Source organism: Trachurus trachurus (assembly GCF_905171665.1).
Source record: "Trachurus trachurus genome assembly, chromosome: 5".
NCBI lineage: Eukaryota > Metazoa > Chordata > Actinopteri > Carangiformes > Carangidae > Trachurus > Trachurus trachurus.
The window spans coordinates 30993835-31018665 of NC_139896.1; the positions used below are offsets into that span (position 1 = coordinate 30993835).

General features: G+C 41.1%; 1 protein-coding gene across 1 annotated transcript in view; it reads left to right on the plus strand.

The window, feature by feature from the left end:
- iffo2b (intermediate filament family orphan 2b) overlaps positions 1 to 24831 on the plus strand; it is a 36772-nt gene that overhangs the window by 4396 nt on the left and 7545 nt on the right. The window contains exon 2 of the mRNA XM_083971690.1: positions 22962 to 23022. Coding sequence (XP_083827816.1) covers positions 22962 to 23022 — 61 coding nt within the window. The remainder of the gene's footprint in view (positions 1 to 22961; positions 23023 to 24831) is intronic.

The window sequence follows — 24831 nt, forward strand, 5'->3', positions numbered from 1 at the left end:
ACAACCAGCTTAAATGAACATCCACTTAGTGCCTGAGTGGCTGGACTGAGAGGTTACATACCTTTCACTCTGACAAACGGCCATGCAAAACAAAAGTGGGTAAAGGTCGACACAAGTGCAGCCATAATATTTTCATCTCAATGTCTTGCATCTCTGTGAAATGTATCACTAGGGGGTCAATGAGTTGTCACTAACATGCAACAGTGCTTAGGAGGCCATGAAAACCAAGTCTGACTTTGACGAATATATGACAGTCAGTGACTATGAGCAGAAACTGTGTGGAGCTGCATATCACAGTTACCTCTTCATGTGGCCAAGAGGCCAAAGTGCCCATTTGTTTAACATTTGCATGTTGGTGCAGAGACAGAGCAGACAGCTTTATCCACTATGCAGATTTCTGCACAAACAGACGGATCTGTGTCAGCAGACAGCTGATATACTTGCAGCAATATGCTAATAGATTTTCAGAGAGCAGTATAAATACAGATACAGATAGTTCCTTGTTCACTTAAACATATCAATGTAGTTTACATGAGTTTCTGTGGAACAGAGCTGCTGTATAGGAGGGAGCTCCTATTTAACTGGTTGCACTAGTAATTTACAGTGTTCTGCTGTTTTTTTTAGGGGCGAAGCTTACTGCAGTGTTTTAGTCATAAATGATCATCATCATCATCATCATCCATCACTGAGCAGAGGCCAAACAACTGTCCTGCTGCAACACAATAGGGTGTGTGACTGGGTGATATTAGACTTTTAGGGAACCAGAACAGTCTGTGAACCTCCTGGGCATGTTCCTCCAACATGAATAATTCACGTGATGCTGAATTTAGCAATGTGTGGATCAATGCAATGAAAATTCACTAAAGACTCTTTTCTGAGGCTTTGATCTCGCTTCCTGTGCTTAAAAGAGGTGAAAGGCACAGCTGGGTGTTTCTTTTGAAAATAGGAGCAGGGATTGTCGTGATAAAGAAGTAACTAATTACAGGGTGAAGTGAAGTGCGATTCCGGCGCTGGAGGCCGCAGTGTAGGCTCCAAAATTTCATATTCACCCATAAAGTGCAACCTACTTTGCTGATGAGCCCTTCAGCCTGCCTCTGTCTGTCTTTGCTGCTGACCTGCCCTCTATATAATCCAGGCCGTCTATTCAGGAAAGGGATTTTCTCTAAGCCGTCACCTAGCACCGAGGCTCCAGCCTCCAGCCGGCGCTGCACCACATCCTGGCACACAGCCGCAGCGCTGAACTGGGGCCTCTTGAAGTGGAAGACGTCCTGCTGCATGAGAGAGAGAGGGAGAGAGAGAGAGAGAGAGAGAGAGAGAGAGAGAGAGAGAGGGAGATAAGACCACTGAGCTCCAGATTAGACTGTATATTGTGTCTCTTACTCTCTTCCTGTCTGTGTACTGATCCACTCTTGAGCTCACAATATGTTTTTGTGTTTTCCAAGGCAAATCGGACTCTCTTTTTTTATATACTAAAGGTCCTCTTAACCTTCGTCTTGTGTTAGCTTTCTGCTACAATCTATGGTGTTTGGTTCAGTTTTGACCCATGTTTTAAATCAGCTGTAAAACACACTAAAACTTTTTTTTTTCATCCAATTTGTTTTTCTTCTCTTGGCTACATTGTTAGGCTTCCTTATCCATGGAAATATTGGTTTTAATATTTTTTGATGTGGGTCCCTCAGTAAACCCCTTGGCTTCAATTGAACCTTCTCCTTGTCAGCTTTCTGCTACCATCTCTTGTAGTAGGATCGGTTTTGACCCGAGTCTTACATCAGCTGTTAAACACACTAAAAACAATTATTTATCATCCCATTTGTTTCTCATCTCTTGGTTACATTGTTAGGCTTCCCTATCCATGAAAAGGTTGATTTTGCACTTATGATTTCAGTTTTAAAGCAGAAGTAAGCGATCCGGTCGTTTTGGCTAACTTCTTGTCAGCCGATGGAGTTAGCAGCCCTTGCCCTCGTCATGGATCTATTGGTCCTCGTCCCTACGTCACCACATTCACGCGCATCCCTTGGCTGCACACACAGCCCTTCATGCCTTTCTCTCTCCTCATTGGATAAAGGTTGTAGGATACAAGGAAATAAAATAAAAGTTTTCGGTAACACTTTCTATGAAGGTCTAGTTTATAATGCATTAGGAGCACATGCATAAGACATTATAATGCATTTATAATGCTTCATACATGTCATTATAATGGTGTATAATCATGTATAATAACTTATACCAAGGTTTATAAAGTATTACAAGTATTGACATAATGTATTATAAATTAAGCACTTATAATGTTTTATACCTGCATATAAAGTGACAACAGTGTTTGAATGAAGAATCTGAAGTCCTGGGTCACATAACACATTATAACCATCTATACTCTAGCCAGTGGTAAAGACAAACATAGAACTGCTCAACATAGAACAGATACTAAATGCTCGGTTACGGAAAGGGCGTAATGCCTTATAAATATCAATAATATGTTATAGGATGACTTTAAGAGCTTTTAGTAAAGTGACAACACTGTATGAAGTTATTACCAATTGTATGACATTATAACACAATTATAATCACTTAGGAGCAGTATTTTGGTGGCTGTAAGTAAAGTGTAAGTCAACCATAATGATGTTTAAAGCAACTCTTTATTTTGCAGAAACAAAATGGTTTGTTGACCTATGGAGAGAATATAGGTCAATAAAAAAACAAGTCTCTTACCAAACCAAAATCAGACAAAATGCATATTACTTTGTTCATCTTTAAAAAATACTTTTACAGCTCTACAAGTTTTAAATACAAAATAAAACAGGTAGGCAGAGGCACAACATTTTGGTACTCTTATCAGCTGATGTACCTCATTTTTCAACAGTTACGAATTGCATATTTACGAATGTCATGCAGGAGCCGGCCAATGATATGAAATCTATGATTCCTGCCCAACCAGTATTCCCACTCAATCACTTTTAAATGTTCTTGCAAAAGTTTTGTGGTACGGTTTCCACGGTGCCTCCACACTTCAACCTTGAACGTCTGCCACGCACGTTCCAAATGCTGAGTGTGGGCTCCAGTGTTTGGGTCAACAAAATGCCTTTTATGGCATACTGTGTGATGGTCAAATCCCATATCTCCAAGTGCCCGCTGGTAAGCTCGCCATTCATCAGAGACAATCTGTGAGCCTCCTCTCACATGGTGTATTATGGTTGGCAGGAGATCTTCTCTCGAACGGCCTCTCACCACCTTCAGTATGGGTCTTCTTGATGTTTGCCCAACTTCAAGTAAGCCCAAAACCCACTTTTTTGTGCGGCGCCAGGCAGGTCCAAAGCGTCCTCTGTTATACTGCAAAACCAAATATTTTCAGATGGAGTAAAACAGCTTTCTTGGAAGCCACTTTTCAAAACAGCTCATTACTTTTTTTAAATTCACACTGCAAAAAACAAACAACAAATGGATAATTTACAAAAGAAATAACTTGTACACACTACTTACTTTCCTCTTGTGAGAGAATTTGCTTACATCACAAAGCAATGACGTCCACCAATCTTCAATTTCCCCTGGTGTCTCAGTTTGTCAATGGCTGTAATGCAGACCTTGAGAGATGGAAGTTCAATATTAGAGCTTGTTCAACAAAATATATTCTACTGCTTTAAAATAAATAAACATTTTACTCTGTCACACGTACATGTCAAATGTAAGTTGTGATCTCCAATTATGCACTATTCCTGATTTAAGAAATAATGTTGGGTAGCAAACAAGAGGAGACTCAAACAGGGGCAATGGTTGGCAACTTGTTTTTCTGACACCACTTGAATGCAGCACACATATTATATATAGAGGCAAAGTTATGACCTCAAAAACTTATGCACTATAGCTTAAAATCCCTTTCATATCACTGATACAACACCTTTCTCAAAGTGGAAGCCATCTTCGTCAAAGTGCGACTGCTGCTGGCAATGCCATCCTCCATCATATCCATCTGTCTCAGCCTCAATCCCTGAGAATACCTTTGACAGAAATGGTTGATCTTAGTAAAATTATACATTAAAACATAGATCATGTTCAGGCAATCAGAAGTCTATGAATAATTTGGACCTCAGCATTTATGGTATTAAAATGGGTAATGTTAGCAAAAAACACCAACCGATAGATGAACTCCAAATGGCTTCGGAGAGGCCTGCGAGAGTTGAAGAAGATCGATCCACTTCTGACAGATCTCCTCTTCTGGCGATGGCCTTTTCTGCCACAAGACCTAATGGTTGAGTAAGAAAAATAATGTTAATAATTATTAATTGTAACTGATAATTACAAAATATTACATCTGTGCCTACAGCAGGGTGGGGATATACCTATACCAGATGTCATTCATGCGTTATAGATAAGGGTATGTGCTACATGAATAAACAATTAATAATATCCTTGGAAGAAACAGCAGAGCGCTCCTCAAGTTGTCACCTGAGTGGGCTGCAGGTGAGCCGGCACGACAGTGCCTCCTTCATTCTTTTTTTTTTTTTTTTTTTTTTACTAGCCCCCCATCCCGGTCAGACATGTCTCTAAATTGCACACTGGCCTGCAGTCAAAACTCAAACTACATGGTGCACACTATGGGGTGGCCCCACTCGGACAGTTTTTAATGAGAGGCAATGCTGCCCAGACATTTGCGCCCACACAACAATGTACAGTAATGTACAGTAGTAAGTTTTGCAAAACACCATCATCAGCGGTCCCGTAAAAAAACAATGAAAACCGGACATATTTATATGAATTCATATGTATCTCCACCTCCCTCCTCCGAAGCCGTTGACAGGATGTGAAAAGTGGACATGTCTGAGCATAAAATTAACGTAGCAATGGCGTTTCTTACCATACATATCCATCAGCTTTGGAGACAACGTTTAGGTGCATGGGCCTTTTGCAGGTGGAGCAGATCATGCAACGCTGTAGGATTCCTCTTCTTTGCATCCATACAACTGTTTTTCTCCGGCTGCGTATCGTGTCCTCTTGTCGTATTAATCGACGAATTTCACCACTCAATAAATTTGCCATGTTGGCATCCTTCACCTGACCTGACCTGACGAGCGGGCAACGACGATCTCCCATGGATCCATGCGATCTCCCGCTTGCGTCCAAAATTGCCTTCTGGGAATGGTGCATTCACGCAAGCCAGAACGTTGGGAAAAGGGAATTACGAGTTGTTAAAAATAAATTGAATGGTTCCCCTTGTTTAGTTTAAAGTCTTAAATTCTGCTGTCTTTTCAGAAACACTTTTTGTTGACATTTCAACGTACATTTCATTTGTAATTATACATTATAATGGTTGCTTAGTTTATCTTACACTATGATTACAGCAATATGTGGAAGTTAATTGCTATTGTATTGACTAAATTAGTTAGCCTGTGTTGGCAGCCGGGTGACATTAGCTGAGAGGTTTTGCAAGTGAACTGAAATCATCAAGCAATTGAATTTATTTACAGCATGAACGGAATTTATTGATTGTTAGAAGCCAGAATTTCCAAGTTCTGATTACTCCTGAACGTCGCACAGGGGATCACGAAGACGACAGGAAAGACGCACTTGACTGCAGGTTTGAAAAGAAAGGCGGTGGACGGTTACGGTCTGCAAAAGGCAACGAAACCAAACTCTAAGGTAATATTTTTCAACACAGACTGTAAAACATGAACAAAATGCATATAGTTATTTTGAGGTGTTTTGGCCTAAGTTTTGTCGGCCAAGCTTAAACGTTAGCATCCAGGCCACATGGGTAAGCTAACGTTAATCCAGCCAACATGTTGAAAAAGCAAATGTTAGTGCATAGTGTTTATGTGGGAGCGTTTTGCTGTAAAGTTTGAATCAATTTCAAACTAACAATAGCCAAAGAATAATACTTAAAACTCTAACCCTCGGTTGATTATGTTTTACGAATAGCCATGCACACGAGAAGGGGAGCTGTGAATCCTCCGCCACCAAAAGACAACAGGGCTTCCACTCCTGCTGTGGAGGAAGAGAAAATGGGTATGTTTTGCCATTTTAGGTTGTTTCTTTTTCTGTATTGTATTGTATTGTCCAAAAATCATCTTTAAACATGGGCTTTGTTCATAATATTAATATTAGCGTGTAAGTTAGAGCTGAAACTTTCATATTCAAACCATTTAACACATTCGAAAATTTAAAGTTAAGGTTAGGCTAGATGATGCCTTGTTGAGTCATATCCAGCATAGGCCTAAAAAGGTTATAGATTGTGTTTCAAACTTGGCATAGCATCCCTGTCACAGCTATTAGCTAAAATAATTTCATTTAATATTTACAAAAATAATTTATTGTTTTCTTTTTTTTTGTGATCCTTGCTAATGTGTTGTGTGCAGCTCCTACAATCAAGCATGAGCTGGCTATGATCAAACTTCAGCTGGAGGCAGAGAGAGAGCGCGGGAGACTCCGAGAAGAAACCATCGAAATGCTGAAGTCAGATAAAGACTACCTTCAGCGTGAACTGACCAGCAAGGCTGACTTAATGAGGGAACTAGTCAAATCTGGGAACAGATCGGTGGAGCCATCATCTAGTTCAGGTGATCAGTTATTTTTCACACATTTGAATTTTGACATCCACCATCTTGGATTGTTCTACAATGTTTGTTACAACTAGAAACACAATAAGAAGAAAAAAATATGAATTAATGTTTTAGAACTGTGTCTTTGTGTGTGTTTGATTTATTGCAGCAGAGTCTTCCAAGAGTCAGGTGAAAAGAGTTTTCATCTCTGATGAAGAATCTGAAGTTGCTTCGACCTTAGCCATCGACTCGGCATTGTCTGATTCGTCCTTGGAAGATGACTCCAAGAAGAAGAAAAAGCTGAAGAAGAGATCCCCAAAGTTGAGTGGAACCCCCAAACCAGAAACCAGTCGTGTTCGAGGTAAGATTGTTTTATACATCAGTAATGAGTGAAATTGACTGTTTTAACTGTGTTTTTTTTAACTGCTTGCATAAAAAACCATTAAATATAAACCATGAACTAAGAATAATGAATAAAAAGGTAGAACAGACTGTATTTTACCAAAAAGTGAATTATTTTTGACAGTATGTCATCAACTCTAAGACTTTTTGTGGTCCTCAAGAGATAGCCAGTTCACAAACAAAATTAAAATACTTTACTGATTCCAGAGGGGAAATTGTATAATGTTACTGTGCTCTCATAAAATGATAGAGCAGGCAAAAATAGAACAAAAGATGTTATGTATATATACAACATTATGTACTCTCCTTTCATATACTGCACATACCAGTTAACGCATTCTCTTTACAATGACAGATGAACTTTTTTTTTCTTTCAGTGAAAAACTGCAGAGACATCCTTAAAAGGTACAAGGCATGCTGAAGAGCTACAGTGAGGGGGGGTCCATGAAATCTGCCTTTGAAGAAGTCGGTGTTGACCGCAACACAATCGCCAGAACAGCGGTCATCGCAGAGCTCAGCCTTGCAGCCCCTGAAGCTTTCAGAGCTCTAGGCCAGTGGAATGAGAAGTTTGAAAAGCTCTCCACCTTTGTGGATAGATGTCGCGCGGCTATTACAGCTGAGATTAAAGAGTGCATAAGCGAAATGAAAGAGAATGGTACTTTGCTACCCATTGCACATTAAATGTGCAAAAAAGCTACTCTGTTCCAAGTTTTAATTTGTTATGTTATAAATTGCATTCTTTAGTCTCTCAGGTGCAAGAATTGAAATTTGTGAGCTATGCTTTTTTTTCTTTTTCTTTTTTACAGATTTCAATTGTATTGATATGTACAGAATATGCACATGCACCTTTTCTTTATATTTTGTTTTGAAATCTGCCTTTGAAGAAGTTGGTGTTGACCGCAACACAATCGCCAGAACGGCGGTCATCGCAGAGCTCAGCCTTTGTATTGATATGTACAGAATAACATGCACCTTTTCTTTATATTTTGTTTTCGCAAAATAAAGTTGTTTTAAAAATCATTATGGTGTATAATTTTTAACTTACACTTTACTTACAGCCACCAAAATACTGCTCCTAAGTGATTATAATTGTGTTATAATGTCATACAATTGGTAATAACTTTATACAGTGTTGTCACTTTACTAAAAGCTCTTAAAGTCATCCTATAACATATTATTGATATTTATAAGGCATTATGCCCTTTCCGTAACCGAGCATTTAGTATCTGTTCTATGTTGAGCAGTTCTATGTTTGTCTTTACCACTGGCTAGAGTATAGATGGTTATAATGTGTTATGTGACCCAGGACTTCAGATTCTTCATTCAAACACTGTTGTCACTTTATATGCAGGTATAAAACATTATAAGTGCTTAATTTATAATACATTATGTCGATACTTGTAATACTTTATAAACCTTGGTATAAGTTATTATACATGATTATACACCATTATAATGACATGTATAAAGCATTATAAATGCATTATAATGTCTTATGCATGTGCTCCTAATGCATTATAAACTAGACCTTCATAGAAAGTGTTACCAAGTTTTCTCCTCGGCTTACAGCGGAGCAGAGTGACTGACAGACCCGTGTTTCAGACCAAACACTCTATGTAGTGATTGCTGTCGGAAGATATAACTACTTAAGACTTATATTAACACAAATATTCCGCTTACTTCTGCTTTAACTCTAATTATTGTTTTTATCGTTATAACTGGGTCAAAATTGACACTAACACCACAAATGTCATAATTTTAACCAGAGCATTTAAGAATTTTGTGGGGAAAAAAAGTTTTTGTTTTATTTTGTTTAAAGGGACAACGAGGCGTTTTGGAAAGCAAAGTGTTTTCACACTACATTTCCCATGAGCCTCCGTGCGCACTGTGAAATTCTTGGACCGACACAAGACAGATGTCTTGCCAAGAATGTTTTCATTCATCAAGAATGAAAGTTGGAGGTTCGAAGATGATCAGATACGATTACTTCCAGCCAATTCAGTGGCGTTATTCTCATGACCCGCCGGGCAGCATCCGCGAAACCGAAAGTAGGAAATGCTGGGCGGCTCACCCAGTATTTCCACCACTAATAATAATAACGAAATAACGATAAAGACAAAACAATATATTTATCGAAAATGGATCCATTAACAAGTTCACATGAAATCCTCGTTGTCCCTTTAAATAGAGGTTCCTGACAAAGTCAAAAAGCCTTGATGCTATAAACAAATGTATGTGTACTTTTATGCATTTAATACCTGAAAATGGGTTAGTGGTGACCCAAACACAAGAGGAAGGTTAACTAGTCACCATTACAAACTTTGGTTGTCCCTAGAACCTATTCCTGACATACACTACACAACACTAAATCATAATTTCACTTCTTCAGATCGTTGCTTCGTTTCGTGGCAGCATTTCAGCTTTTTGGGGAAACGGTACAATCTGGTTGAAGTGCTCACAGCTGACAGGCATGTGTTTCCTGTGATGGTGTGTATAGTGCCAAGGCATAGTTTGGCTATAAAGGGGCCACAAACCAAAACCGCTGGAAAACACTGATGAGAATTGTGCCAAACACTAAAACCTACAGAGACCAACTGTTCTGGGATATTACTTAGCTTGCTTTGAATCTGAAACAATGTATTTGAGGCTTGTTTTTTAAAGATTAACATCTTCAGAAGGAACGAATGGCGTTGGGACCGGTGCATTGTTGGTGCGGGATTTCTTGACAATAACAAAAACACAAAACAATGCTCACTCTGAAATGTGCACAGCTGTTCACAGACCCAGGACATTATCAAGATATAAAAAAAAAAACGTATGCTTATGACCCATGTGCTTTCTGTTTCTCAGTATTGATCGCACTGGAAGGAAAAACTGCATGATACCATGATGGGACCGTGCGCCCCCTCTGTTTTTCTGCCTTTGTTCTCACTTGTGCCCGGAGCTGCTGCTGTGCTGTGCAGCTGTAGTTGATTATTCATGGGTATCGATACAGCTGAGACCAGTGGCAGGTTGCCATATTCAAAAGTGCAGGAATGCACCTGTCTCTCGTAAGCAGCGACTGCATAGGGAGGGCGGACTAACTGTATGGGAGGTTCGGTTGGTGGTGGGCTGTTTTGGAAAAGCTCTGCTACTCTTTGCAGCAGTTGTGGCCTGATGCAAAGCCTCAGCTGCACAGTTTGTTCAGGTAAATGTTACAGCTAAGTCTATAATCATCCGCTCTAATCCTTATTTACACCTAATAAATTTAACAATGTCTTTTGCCTTTCTGTTGAGACTTGCTCCGACTGAAAAGCTATTCCACCGTTTTTAAAGGTTTAGATGTGCTGACACAGCATACAGACATAATAACCCCTGGATTTCAAAAGCTGATTATTTCAGTGGAAACGCTGGTTGTTTTCCAGACACCCTCAAAAAACAAACACTCGAACATTCATGTGCCAGTTAGGTGTGTGAGTTTTCACAAGACCATTAAATCTGTCTCTGTTTGTTTAACTTTAACCCCTTATTTTGCTTCTAATGCATGCTGGGCCCACCCCAGTGGGTTTTACGGGGTTAAACTAGACCAGATGCAGCTCTCCTCTGAGCTCTCTGGAAATCTTCAGAGATAAAGTGCATTAATCTCCTGCGGTCATTTTCATTATGGCTCTTACAGTAGAAACAATGAGTTATCATGTTAAAGGAGCAATCCATGATCTAAATGTAAACCCAAACGTACTGACTCAGGCTCTGAACTCTCTCTTATTAACTACTACTTAATACTACTACTACTATTTAATAATAGCCACTAACGTTTGCATTTTTTTCCCACAATCTGATACGTACATACACGTATACATACGTATGCATCAAACAATTAATACATTACAAGCAATTAATACAATAAATTAATTGTGACATGCGCTGTGAAGTTTTGCCTGGTCAAATTTGTTGAAAACAGTAGAAGAAGAAGCTTTTCCTTCCGTAAACAACCATCTCTCTCGAAATTAAAAACTGAAACAAAAGTAAGCTGCAGCTACAGCAGTTTATACAGTATTTCCTGCAATTTATACAAGGGGGTCGGCTACAACAGGACCCTCACATAACAGCAACAGTTAATTTTGTGCCTCTTCCACCTCCAAAAACCAGGAGCCAGTGGATGAAGGTCAGAAGCAGAGACTTTGATCTTGATCCGAAAATCTTCCGGCATAAACCACCCATCTTGATCGGAAAGAAATGTCTTTCTGAATGAGTTTGGATTAAAATTTTCCACTCAACGTGTTTACATGACACAGTTTTATTCAGATTGACATTATTCCTATTTTATTCTGATTATTTGTGTCCAAGTAAACATGGCTAATGACAACTTGAAGGCTTTTTATATTGATATATGATATTACATATATTAGGTGGTTAAAGATGTACAAACTGGGTGTTTAAAAATGTTGTGAGGTTTTCACTGTTGTGAGAAAAAAAAAGAACATCCAGGGTCTCAAACACAAAGAGCAGGACTGAACCGTGACTGTTAGATCAGTGCTTTGGATGACAGTGAGCTGCCGTCTGTATTGCGACTGTGTTGTGTTTAATGGATAAGGATGAAAGACATATGTAAAGCTCCTGGGATAAAAGCTTTTTCATATAAATGCATCCCATCCTATCCTAGATTCTAAACATGTAAGGGACATTATGAAACTGAACCATGGAGCGGATTTGGCCCTCAAGCCGGGAGTTTCACTTTGTTGTACGTGAGTAATTGAAACATCCTTGTGGTCAAGAAACCAGACTTCTTCTGAATAGAGCTCTTTCACTTTTGTGTTCCCCCTAAGGGTTCATCCTACAGGTGTGTGTACTCGGAGGTACAAAACACATTTATCTAGTGATAATGGCTTATGACTCGAGCGTGTACACCTCTGCATGTGGGGATTTGTGCCAGAAGTGAACGTCTTCATCTAATGGGTTTGGCGCACCCAGTGCAGCTACACCCTGACATGGGCCCGGACACGCAGGCTTTTTGCTTGTTCCTTTACACCTATGAGATGCGAATCCATGTCATTTGTCAAGAAAAACATACAATTGAAAGTCATTAGAGGACTGTGAAGGAGCCCCCCCGAGCTCTCTGCACATTGAAGTGTTTTTACAAGTTATATCTTTGCTCTTTTTGTTCCTAATCTGTGTCTCATACTCAGACTGTATGTTAGACAAACAGCCAGGAGCATTATAATGACAGACAGTATTGTGGACCGTAAATAAAATCAGTTGCAATAATAACACAACTGCACGGCAGTGTGTTCTGTAAGATGGGTGTGGTCAGTTTAACTGTGAATGAAGACTGCAGGGAAAACTGATTTTCTGTCACATCGCTCTGTCGGCCCCCCTTCCCCTCCCCCTCCCCTCCCCTCCCCTCGCCTCGCCTCATCGCTGCAGACTGCACAAATAAGCAATAAATGACTCCGTGTTCCTCGGTGTGAAGTTCAAGACTTTATACAATAGTCAATGTGATAATAAAATCTCACTTTCCAAATACCTGTGACTCAGAAACCACAGAAACGTTTTCTTCCAGCAAAAGACATTCAGCCGCCAATCATTACCAGCACAAACAAACTATTAAAGTTGGGGTGTTCCCTCTATTGCATGTCTCCACAAAGTCGAAGACCTGATGTCAATCAATTGTTACATAAATAAAAAAGCAAGTACGGTAGGTATCCATCTTTTAACAGGGTGCCCTTGGTTACACCAATTTGTTGGCAACTAAATGAGTAATTAATTACAAATACCTGGGTGTTTGTCAACTCATAACCAAACTGTCTGCAGCTAAGTGTAGCATCCCTCAGGCGAGAAAAAGGACCGGCTTTGGGTGTTCAGCAATCAGATAAAGCATGTGCCCAGTGCAAACACACCCATATTGTCAGGAAAAGTCAGTGTGGCAACGTGGTGGGGCCAGGTCAGGAGGGAGGATTAGACATGTTACAACAGCGGCTCCCAATTATGTGTCCATGAAGGGAGGATCCACCCCTGCTGTACCAGTCCCTCTATTCAGACGGATGCTTTGATCAGTGTTAATTAATTTGTTATGATCTAAACGTGTTCCAAAGAACACCACAAACAAAAGTTCAAGCAATATTTTTCTTTTCATTGTTTCCCTGTTGTGTTGCAGCCAGCCAAATGTCAGTCCGCCTCAACTTGCTTCTCCGAATGTTGAAATCTCGAAAAAGTTGTTTTGTAGTGTGAGTGAGGACTAAGAGTAGATCACGTGCAGAGTGAAGTTTTGTCTGCTGATGATGCGTCCAGATCCCTTGAGAGAAACAAGTCTTATAGAAGCTTTATCCCTGTTTGAGTGCACAGATATAGTATACTGCTGCTGCATGGACTTTAATTAAGCAATAGGTGGGGAACATTCATCAAACTCACAGATTACATTTCCCAGAGCACACAACCTCGAAAGTTTAATCTCATTTCATCCAAATCAATTTCAAACATGGTTTGTACTCCATACGTAAGTGTCGACTTAATGATATTATTCTGCTGGAAATATGGAGAAGCTTGTCTAGATGTATTAAAATGTTGCATATACTATTGGCTGAGCGATGTCATTGAACTGATGCAAGATGCTGAGATGAATCACCCTTTCAGATTAATCTGATGCAAAATAACATGACATTTGTCCAAAATCTGCCAACTCATCATTACATCAGATTCAAATATGATAGTCATTGTGCAGTAACACTTTTTTTTTAAAGTATATTTTTTGGGCTTTTGTTGCCTCTAATTGATAGCACAGTGGAGAGAGAGACAGGAAATGGGGAGGCAAGGAGGGGGAACGACATGCAGGAAAGGACCGCCCGATACGGGATCCGAACCGGGGCCGCCTGCAGCGAGGAAATGAAAAAAAAAATCATTGTGCAGTAACACTTTAATGTAATAATGTACATTAATGTAAATAATAAGAACAACAATAGTAACAATGAAGATTTCTTATATACATATAACTATATGTATGTTTATATGTACACACACCCACATAAAAACAAACATATATATAGTATATATAGTCATAATATGACTGTGCCATTTTGAATATTTCAAATAATATTTGAAATATTCAAAATGGCACAAACAATTTAAATATTCCATAAGGTACTGTAATGAGCCAGCAAATAACATTACATGATGAATGAGTTGAATAACCCGGAGGAATGTTCTCCTCTTGAACCTCCTTGATTTTGATCGAAACTGTCTGAACGTCCTCCCTGAAGGAACAATTTCATAACTGTAAAACTCTCAGTTGAAGATATCCCTAACAATTTCCAAAGCTCTTTAGATAAAGGCATAAAGGAGCTTTGCAGCCAGATAAAAAGATGGGAGGAAGCAGTCATGGTATTTTCAAGGGAAGCTGACCTTTCCTGGTCACGGTCGTCATATTTCACAACCGGAGGGTTTGAAGTCCAGCTTAAATCAGCCTTGTTCATTGGAACAGACATTTCAGACAGGAGGTTCTCGGGGTATTGTGAAAAATATTGCTTTTATAAGCCATTTTAGAAATATTTCACAACAACATTAGACAAACACATATAATAATACACATAAGAAACGACCAAACAAGAGTGTCACGTAGATTGTAAGACAAGGGCTAGACTATGGTGTATTCAAACAAATACAAATGCACATACATGAGATTTAAATATGTATACATTATTTGTATTAATACCCATCAAACTGTTCATATAAGGAAAACTAGTTAATGAACTGAGAGTTTTCACTTTTTGTGCTGCTTTAGACCAAAGACAGACATTTCTGCCTCTGCCACATGATTTCCAGCTCCATTTTGTCCTGAGCAGATAATATCTAACCATAAAAGGAACCAGTATGTGCTAAACTGAAATCCATGACATAGTGAGTAGAGTCATAATTTAGAGGAAGGACGGTAGGGATACAACCAGCCTCAGTTTATGCAGCTCACGTATTAGCATTCATTCAGGTCATAGAGAAGCTGCAACTTGGCAAATGGGCTCAGGATGTTTTTATTAATCTGCCAGGATGGAATATTTTTCCTCTTGATGGTTAGAGAGGCCTCTGGGAAATCTGGAAATACGTCTAGAGCAGTACTAAGTGTTTTCAGACAACCTTTTGGGTTTTTCAAACGTTGACCAGTTAATTATCTTAAACAGAAACCCTGGCTTACCTCAGTGATCTAAATGCTAATGCTACAGTATGCTAAAGCACAGGCTGCAGCAAAAATACAGCTAAACCTACAAAGATTAGTTGAGTAATTGATGATCTGATAGAAAATGTATCTGCATCCTGATGCAGTTGATTTTAATGTAAACAAACAGGTTAAATAAGTGTCAAACATTCTTTGGTTCTAGTTTCTCGAATGTGAGGATTCACAATTTTTCTCTGTTGTCATCGCTGCAAACTAAACTGACTGTTTTGGAAGAAGTCATCAGAAGAATTCACTTTAGACTTTTTTTTTGTTGTTGCTAATTTTTGACATTTTCCCCTGAATATTGATTGATCAAGAAAAAAATTGACAGATTATTTTAACATAAATGGTTAAAGGGATAGTTCAACATTTTGGCAATTTGGCCCATTGCCATAATCCCTATATTTCTTAGGAGTAAAGCCTGCCACACACATAAAGATAATCGGGCTGATTTTGCCCCGATTTTCCCCCTTCCGACCACGGACAGACACCGCCCGATTATCTTAAGGTCTTAAGATTATCTTATAAGATTCTCTTGTAGTGTGTGGTGTGTTAAGAGTCAACATTCCCCCGACAATCGGCTCGGAAAACGTTCGGCGCCGATAATCGTAAGTATTAAACATGTTCAATATTTACGATTATCGGGGCCGACTTCGGTGGCCGTTTCAATCAAAAGTCATCTTGTGTGTGGAGAGCCGGTGTTGTGCGGAGAAGCGCCTGCTTGCCGAGCTCTGCTGGCCGAGCTCTGCTGGCCGAGCTCTGCATGCTGCTCGCGGCAACAAGCCACTTCTCCACACAGCACCGGCTCTCCACAGAGAGCCACGGTGCAGCGCTGGCATTACATGAGGTTCACACAGACATTCACGCATACACAGGAGATTTCCTGATAGCTGATAGCAAAGACAGTAGCGCTCGTAGCCGGCAACAGCCAGCAATACAGCAACCATGTTTAAACGATCATGTGACCGCCGCTCACAGCCCGTCATGTGACAGCGCACGGCTCCCTATTGGACAGCTGCTTGACTGCTCGGCGTCCGGAGCCACAGACACACAGACACACACAGATGGGATCGTTGTAAAGGCTGAAGTGTCCCGCTTTCATTAAAAAAAAAATTACGTCGCTCTCATTGTCCATCCCGGAAATAGACCCGAAAGAGTAGCTACAACGACACCCCTGGTATCGCTGCTGATGCCGGATTGTTTTCTGACCAGAGGGTCAAGATTCTGAAAAATCTTAATGTGTGTGGTGAGCTGTGTTTGGAATATCGCAGCACACCACACACAATACGATCAAAACTGTTCAATCACAGATTTTTTATCTTCATGTGTGGGGTCTCTCACAGATAATAAATCGGTTGAGATTTATAAAATCTTTATGTGTGTGGCAGGCATAAGCTATTTTTAGAATGGCGGAGCCAAGCCACAAGCTGCTCAGAGCTACGCTACGGAGGCTAATGGGATTTCTTGATTTCCCTCATCAGACTCATCAAATACACAATCCAATAACTCCAAAACGCTCTTGTGGACAAGTTGTGACCTGTACATTCACCACGCTATGAGATAATAACAGAATGTTACGAGTTGTTTTCGAGACCAATACAGAGAATGCTTGCTGAAAAACTGCCCCCGACGTTAAAGGGCTGGGAAATGCATGAATGTTCCTCCCTCTACAGTCAGGCTACGGTAACCCAGATAACCGCTCTACTAATGTTTCGATCACTCAAACTTCTCAGAATGAGCTTCATAGCTAAAGGACTTCAACAGCAGGAGACCACATCAGTTTCTCCTCAGTCAGCCAACAGAAACCTGAGTCTGCAGTGGGAACAGCCACCAGTCCAGACTAGTGGTGAAGGTGGAGGTGTAGTGGTGCAGGGGAGTGTTTTCTTGGCTCACTTAGGGTCCTTTAATCCCCATCAATCATTTGTTTGAACATCGCATCCTATCTGACTATTGTTGCTGACCATGTTTATCCACATCTCCGGATGGCAACCTCCTGCACGATGACCAGCCTTCACAGTCTGAATTCACAAACACTAAAACACCTTTGAGGTGTGACATGTCAGGAGATTCGGGTGATGAAATTGTGTCAACATAGACGAGAAGCCTAAAGGAATATTTATACGCTCTTGTGGAATCTGCGTCACAAAGAACTGAGGCTGCTTTGAGAATAAAGCGAAGCCCTACCCACCCAGGATTAGTGTGATCGTCTACTGTCAATCAACTGACATGGTATGACATCCAAGGAGTTGAACATGCCATTAATTTACAATGCTTTTATAATCCTGGATTTAAAAGGTGGAGAGAAGGAAAATATGTCAACATGCAAAACAAAATTTAGCGCAGCTGGTAATAGTGTCTTTCACACTCTCTACTGTATTAGCTACTAACACTATTTGGCCGCTCCCTGCGGACCAGTGATAATGGCGGCTCAGGAAGATGTCTGTGGTCACTTAGCAACACAGACGGTCCCTGTGCTCGGCCCGGTGGTAGCGTCTGTGTCGTGTCTGGGTTAGGGAGTCTATATTTAAGACTGACCGTGCCTGTGGAACGTCAAGCAGAGATTCACTGTGTCCAGACCACGTGACTTACTAATCAAATCAGCAGGCAAATCGGTCGCAGGTTGATGCCACTGTTTTTCACAGATATGAGACGACTTGAGAGGATGCAGCGACGGAGGACAAACGTGTGTGTGTGTGTGTGGTTGTGTTATGGATATGGATTGAGGTCAGGGAGGGAGGCAGTGGTAGTTAGAGCAGAGAAATGAAATGCGCTTTGACTTTGGCGTGTTGTCTCGTCATCAGAGAAGCAGCCAGACTGTGGGCTCCTGGGCTGCTTTACCCTCCGCCCCGATCCATTTCACATGGCTGCATCATTAGCACGCAACACATGTCTCTGTGTGGAGTCTGGGGAGGCCATATATCACAGATCATCATGACATTCAATCGATGACCTACTATAGTCACACCCCCTCCCCTCTTGCTCCTCCCAGGAAAGCCTCACATTAGTCACTATTTCACATCTTTGTGCCACAGATGCTGCTTCCCATCACGCTCCTCCTATACAGCCGAGATTATTGGAGGAACCTGTGCTTGAAATGAATTACGGCGCCTGCTTGTGCGCTGTTTAATTGCATGTGGAGGGTGGGGAATGCTGCTGTCATGGAGGAAACATTTTATAGACGCCTATGGAGCTCCAAGGAGAAGCATCACGTGCGCCCTGGACTCAGGAGATATGATTTATGAGAGTTGTCAGTGGCTTCATTTTCATGCGGGCAGCTGAGCTGAATGGGAGTGTTTGTCCTGTATGTAGCCAGATGTATTGATCTCTCAATCGGTTATCATGTAACACTTCCTGCTTTACTATCGCCTGCCCTCATGAGAATTAGTTATAATGGGGCGATTAAGATCTCTTTATACAGTTTAGACTCAGGTCTATTTTGCAGTCGTTTTTTAATAAGATGCAACAATTCATAATGAAAATTAAAGGTCCAGTGTGTAATATTTGTCAAGGTTTATTGGTAAAATCTGAATATACTACCAATGAATATATTTGTATAAGTGTATAATTGCTATAAAATAAAATCAGTTTGGTTTTCATAGCCTTATAATTCTTCTTTTAGGTCCATAGATATATAAACAACGCTGCTGTCCATTGGAACGATACGCCAACGTGGCCACCATCTTGGGTCGGGGGAAGCCGTGTCTACTTACTGCATTACTGTGCGTTCACACCAAAAGCGTCGGGAGCGTTGCGGCAGCCGGAAGTCATTCATTTTCAATGGAGACTGGCGTCGACGGCGTGTCAGAGCGTCAAATTAGAAGTTGAGAGAAGTTCAAGTATCCCCACGGCGGCAGCCAGTTGCAGGCCAGGAGTCTCACAGCGGGACAAATTGAGAGCGCCTGAATGGACACATCTTCCGCACTACTTTAAAGTCCCGCCCCTTTGACCGCGGGCGCTGGAGCTGGCAGGCGGTGAGATGCCAGTGAACAGAGCGTTGAGAGCGTCTGCTGACCATGCTGCTGACGCTACTGATGCTTTTGGTGTGAATGCACAGTTAGTCAACAGAGGCAGAGGTCTATCAACGATTAAAATCGCCATAACTCACTGAATATTCAACCAATTTACAGACTGGACCGTTAAATGAATGCTTTGCCGACATGCAAAAATACACTCACTATTGTCATTTGATAATCTCTTTACAGCACACCACACCAGTTCAGTATACCATACATACTTGTGTGGTAAATTATACAGTCTGCGGACTATAGAAATTATTCCAGTCAGCAAATGAAACACAAGTCCGGGAGGTTTGACAAAGAAGGCATCGCATTGACAAAGGATTTGGAAAGGATTAAAAAATGACAAAGATTAACAAGGTCAAATGTGTCACTGAAACGTGACGACTTACAGTGCTACACTATGAAAAGTAGTTTTATTTTAATTTTAAATGAGGACCAATGCAATATTTTGACCTCAAAATACTTTTAACAAATAATTTCAAGAACAGCAGGAACTTGAGGCTAAAATTGAATTAGATAAATAAATTGGAGGGGTGTCTAAATGTAGGTATTTTCTCAAGTGTTTTAATCTGCTATAATATCTAGGATCAGTTTTTGAGCTTGTAATTTGATGTGAGGTTACAATGAAATTCCACTCATAGTAAAACTCTCGGTGGTGTAGTTTAAACAGGGTGTTGTCTTACTCAGGTTTTTTATTTGCTATGAGTAACAGAGGATTTGTGGAGTGGTCCGTAACCACACCTCAAAGTTTCCCCTGTGCTCCTTTTGGTATTTACAGATGGTTTATAAGAGTCACGCTGTAAGACTTTTTGAATTTGAATATCCGATAGACAATTAGTGATCACTTGATTTTCACTTTCATTCTTCCTGAGATGAATCAGCCTTCAAGATTACATTTTTTATGAGTCCCATAAAACCATCACAACGACCGCTATCAGTTGAAAGTGTCAAACATGAGAACATGCCTGCGTCAGATTTGGATGTGTGCACAGTTGCGGCGTCCTCAGGCGCAGTGATGGGAAAAACATCGAGGCAACTCGCATGCAAGCGCAACTCCCAGACATACCACACAAGGCAGGGAGTGTTAGTTGGCAGGCGCTGCTGGAATGCTATTGTTCAACGGACGAAATATGTATGAGAAAGTGTCTGTTTGATGTGATACACTTATCCTTTAGTTTCCTCATGTGTCACAAAACACACACACATGTGATTTGCATTTTGCGCATTGAAATTAGGAATTCTTTCTTTATCCATTCATGTCAGTTGAGCAATTCTAAGTGCTACAGCAGCAACACTGATCAACAATTATCTGTTCATTATTAGATTGGATTAAATGTTACAGAAAAGCAGGTGATTCTTTCTTAAGAAGGCTTTTAATTTCCTTAATGAAAAGAAGTTAATGTATCTTTACATGGCTTTTTAAAAACATCATTAAATTGTAAGTTGCCTGCCAAAAATGAAAAGAGAAACCATTTAATTTATCGCTGCAATCTCACTGGGCCCCATGCGTTGCTAACACGTGTGTAGCCTAAGGACTCTGTTTTGGATTCATTAGAGCTGAGATTGTGTCAGTCAGTAAACAGTTGTCTATGAGTGGACACAGGCTCCAGTTCTCCTGCTGTCTTTGTCCTTGTAAGGAGACTCCGGGTGTGTTCATTTGACTGAGTCACACCAAAGGTACAGGAAAACCAGAGCAGAGAGGCCAGACTGAATACCTTTGCGGTGCTGTAGTGTCATCTCTGTTTGGATTGGCCTCTCATATCTGGATGCTTGAAAACAGTCGCCGATTTTCCATCTGACTTGGACAGAGTGCTAAGTTGTAACCGTTCCAAATAATGTGGAAGCGGTTGCAGCTCCATTGACTCTGACGGATGGCAAAAATAGCAATGAAATACGGTCGACAGACACGGTCTTCCCCTCCATCGGTACAGGTCCATTTAATCACGTTGTCCCATTATCACGAGTGAAAGAAGCTGAAGTTTGGCTGTCCAGGAAGTGACAACACAAGTGATGCAGATGCTGTGATTGGTGTCTGCAAAGGATGCAGTCGTGAACTCCAATGACCTTAGCCGGAGTCCTGCGGCAGGCAAGGCCGAGTGTTGTGGTCACAGTAAAGCAGCACTGCCAGCGTTTTCAGAACAAGGCTTCAATCACAGTGCGAGCCGCTGCACGCTGCCAAGGGATACTTCTCTCTAATTAGACAGTGTACATTCAGGGGGTCCTGAACGAAAACAAGAGTTTTGTTGAGAAAGTGAATTCTTCAGTGACGCATGTTGTGGCATTAAAGTGACTTCTGGCTGTGTTTGTGTTTCTCCATGGTAAAAGCTAAGAAAGAGCTAAAGTCCCAGAAGTCAATACCAGTGTCCTGATGTCAGCTCTCTCTCTCTTCCAGTAAATATATGCTGCTTTACACCGTAGACATTTTCCCACTGTCTCAGCCAGTCTCTCTGACACAGACACAGAACACCCCCTCTGTTTGTATCGTCCTCTGTCACCACGGCTTTGTGCCCACGGTGGCTCATCATCACATGGATGTCTGTAGCACGGTGCGGCGACTTCATTTTCCTGAATGAGCTTCTTGTCCATTCGGAATCTCATACAGTCTTTTGGGAAGTATCTATGACTCAGCATGGCTGCTATCTAATCTCCCAGGGAGCCAGATGAGTGTGTGTGTTAGCAGCATGAGAAAAACTGACGGATGTGGTGCGGGCCGAGCCGTCTGTGCCCTGTGTGCGACGCATGCTGCAATGCAATTAGAGAGGCTCCTAATTTTGTTTACACGTGGCTGCCATGGTGCAGAGAAGTGATATGACCAGAGGAAAGTAGAACTGTGTGGCTAATCATAGCTTGCAGCCAAAGGGCTGTGGTGGGGGGTCTGGCACTTTATTTTTAGCCACAGTAGCGGCTTGGCTTTTTGGGGAGTGGTGATGTTGGTTGGTTTTTTTTGGGATCACCATTTTTGTTGAAGCTCATATGGCCTCCTCATGGTGAATAACCTTTGTCAGCACTTGGCTTTTCATCCTATCAGGTCACATGCTAACAATGAACTTGGCCATGGGACTAAGTTGATTATGTAGAATTGGCATGCTAGCACCTGCTTAATGCTAACATGTTAATATTGTGGTAGCTGAAAGCACAGAGCTGACACACTCTTTATTTTCATCTTCTGTTTCTCATAAATGTACTGAAGCAACAATGAGTTGCTTGTGTGTGTGTGTGTGTGTGATATGTCTGCCCTGATGACTGTGATGTGATGAATAATTCAGCCTCTTATCTCCAGTAAATACTGGGAACGCTACGAATGGCTTTGCAGTCAGGTCGGTAGCTTTGGTAGATGTTAACTGCGTACCTCTAGCTTGTACCTCTGTCAAAAGCATGAATAAAGATTTTCCCTTGCTTTGAACTGTTGCCAGTGAGATCCTGTAAACAGATTCCCTACACCTGTGACTTCATGAGCAATGAGGCAGCGAGCATGAAGGAATTCATGCTGCGGCAGAGACACTCCACCCTTCTGGGTGTGTAGAAGCTCGTATGTCTCTCTGCAGTGGCTCGAAGGTTGAGACGCTATTCATGGGCGATGTTTGTTGTATTTGGAGAAGGATGGAACTTTTTCTGAGGCAGTGGGGTTGTAAAGATGACAGGACAAAGGAGGGAAGAGATAAAAAGACTAGAAGTAGGAGGGGGGGAGTGGGTGTGAAGCCACACTGTCAAGGGCATTTTGTAACCAGAGACAGGAGTATTATCCCCACAAAAGTACCATTACCCTTTCTAGTGGCCCCCAGGGGACCAGGACCAGCAGTAAGTGACCCACCTCTGTGTTCTGTCTTGCAGATGGGAGGAGGAGGTGTCCAAGCGGGAGCAGCTGGAGTCCACGGTGGAATCCCTGCAGCAGGTTGGGAAACGTAAAGAACAAGATAAATGTCATTAACAAACTGGTGCACCTAACATTGAAAGGTCATTCACCACATGCAGAGTGCAAATAACATCTGAGGGACAGAGCGTGTGTACACATACAGTTTCAAAATAGCAACTCCAGCACATGTGTGAGGATTTAAATATAGATCTGTTCTTCGTGGTGTTTTATGCACTGTGGAGTCAGCAGAGCTGGACTGGAAGCAGATACTGTACAGCCAGGAGGATGTGTGTCAGATTAGGGGAAAAAAACACACATTACAAAGCCATCAGGAGGAGTCAGCTGGCCTGGATGTGGATATAAACATCAAATATCACCAGCAGCCTCCCATTATGCTGCTGCTGCTGCTCAGAGGCAGCAAACAGGAATAGAAGTAGAGGCAAAAATCAATCTAGAGTGTCACACCTTGAGGCCATACCACAAAATATACACCATCGTGGCCGGCGTGTCCCATGTAGCGGGCATCCTTCCCTCACCGTCGGTGTTGCACAAATCGATCAGTGACAGCATGCGTGTTTGTCTTGGATTCTGGGTCAGCAGAAGCCCAGAGAGGGAGGTGGAGTGCCATCCCGAGGGGCTTTAACCTTTTAAAGCACACAGGCAGATGTGGCTGTGTGTGTATGGGAAAGCCGGAAATCTGCTCACACAGTAAATTCAATGAAAACAGCCAGTTATTGTTATGGGCCCAGAGCCAGAGGGCTGTTACCATGTAATGACTTACTACAGGAGCAAAGAGTGAATGGAGTCAACAAGGTTAATCTTTTTAATCATGGTTTATTAAATTTAGTCTGTGAAATTGCAGAGCCCATGTTTACTAGCTAAATACAATAAACATTGAGTTGGAATTTATGTGAATTATTTATTTTAAAAGCTAGTTACACTAAAAGTTACTATAATTAGGGCTCAGTTCTCTAAGTTACACTTTAAAAGACCACAATAGGGAAAAAACGTAATATTTTTAGATGTAGATGATATTTTTTATAGATTTAACAAATGAAATAAAACATAATTGGTTCATTAATGAGTTACTGTAAAGTTGTTTTTTTTAACCTGTGCACAGAGCCAGGCTAGCTGTTACCATTGGTTTCTTGTCTTTATGCTAAGCTATGCTAAGCGAACCAGCTGCTGGCACTATAGCTTTATATTTTGCCATAATCCCTATAGTTTTAGGAGTAGGTTCATTACCTTTATTTGTCAGTGCAAGCTATTTTTAGAACAGCGGAGCAGAGCTGCGAGCTGCTCAGAGCTACGCTACGGAGGTTAATGGGATTTCTTGGTTTCCCTCATCAAACTCATCAAATACACAATCCAACAACTCCAATATGCTCTGGTGGACAAGTTGTGACCTGCACATTCACCACGCTATGAGATAATTTACCTCCTTGTAGGTTTATATATGGTAAACTGGTGCTTTCCATTTCTTTACGTAGCTACAGCTATAAAGCATCTTTTGCATTACTTCATGCTTCCACATTTACATGAGGTAAATATGTCTGGGCTCTCTGGGCTCAGAGCCAAACAGTAAACCTATAAAACAGTATTACATGATCATATAACAGTGCAAAACTTTGCCTGTAGCTACATTTCACAATCACTGTCTTTGATGATGTAGACGACACCTTTTAATTTGCCTCTAACCTTGTACGCTTTCGAAGAGGTGTTATCAATCGTTAGTTGATAATATATTGAAGATTTCGTCAGAGTTATTTTCATGTTAGACACCAAAGGCCTGTTGCCGCCCTGATGAGGTTGGTGGACTTTGGAAAGACCAGGGACAATAATGGAAAT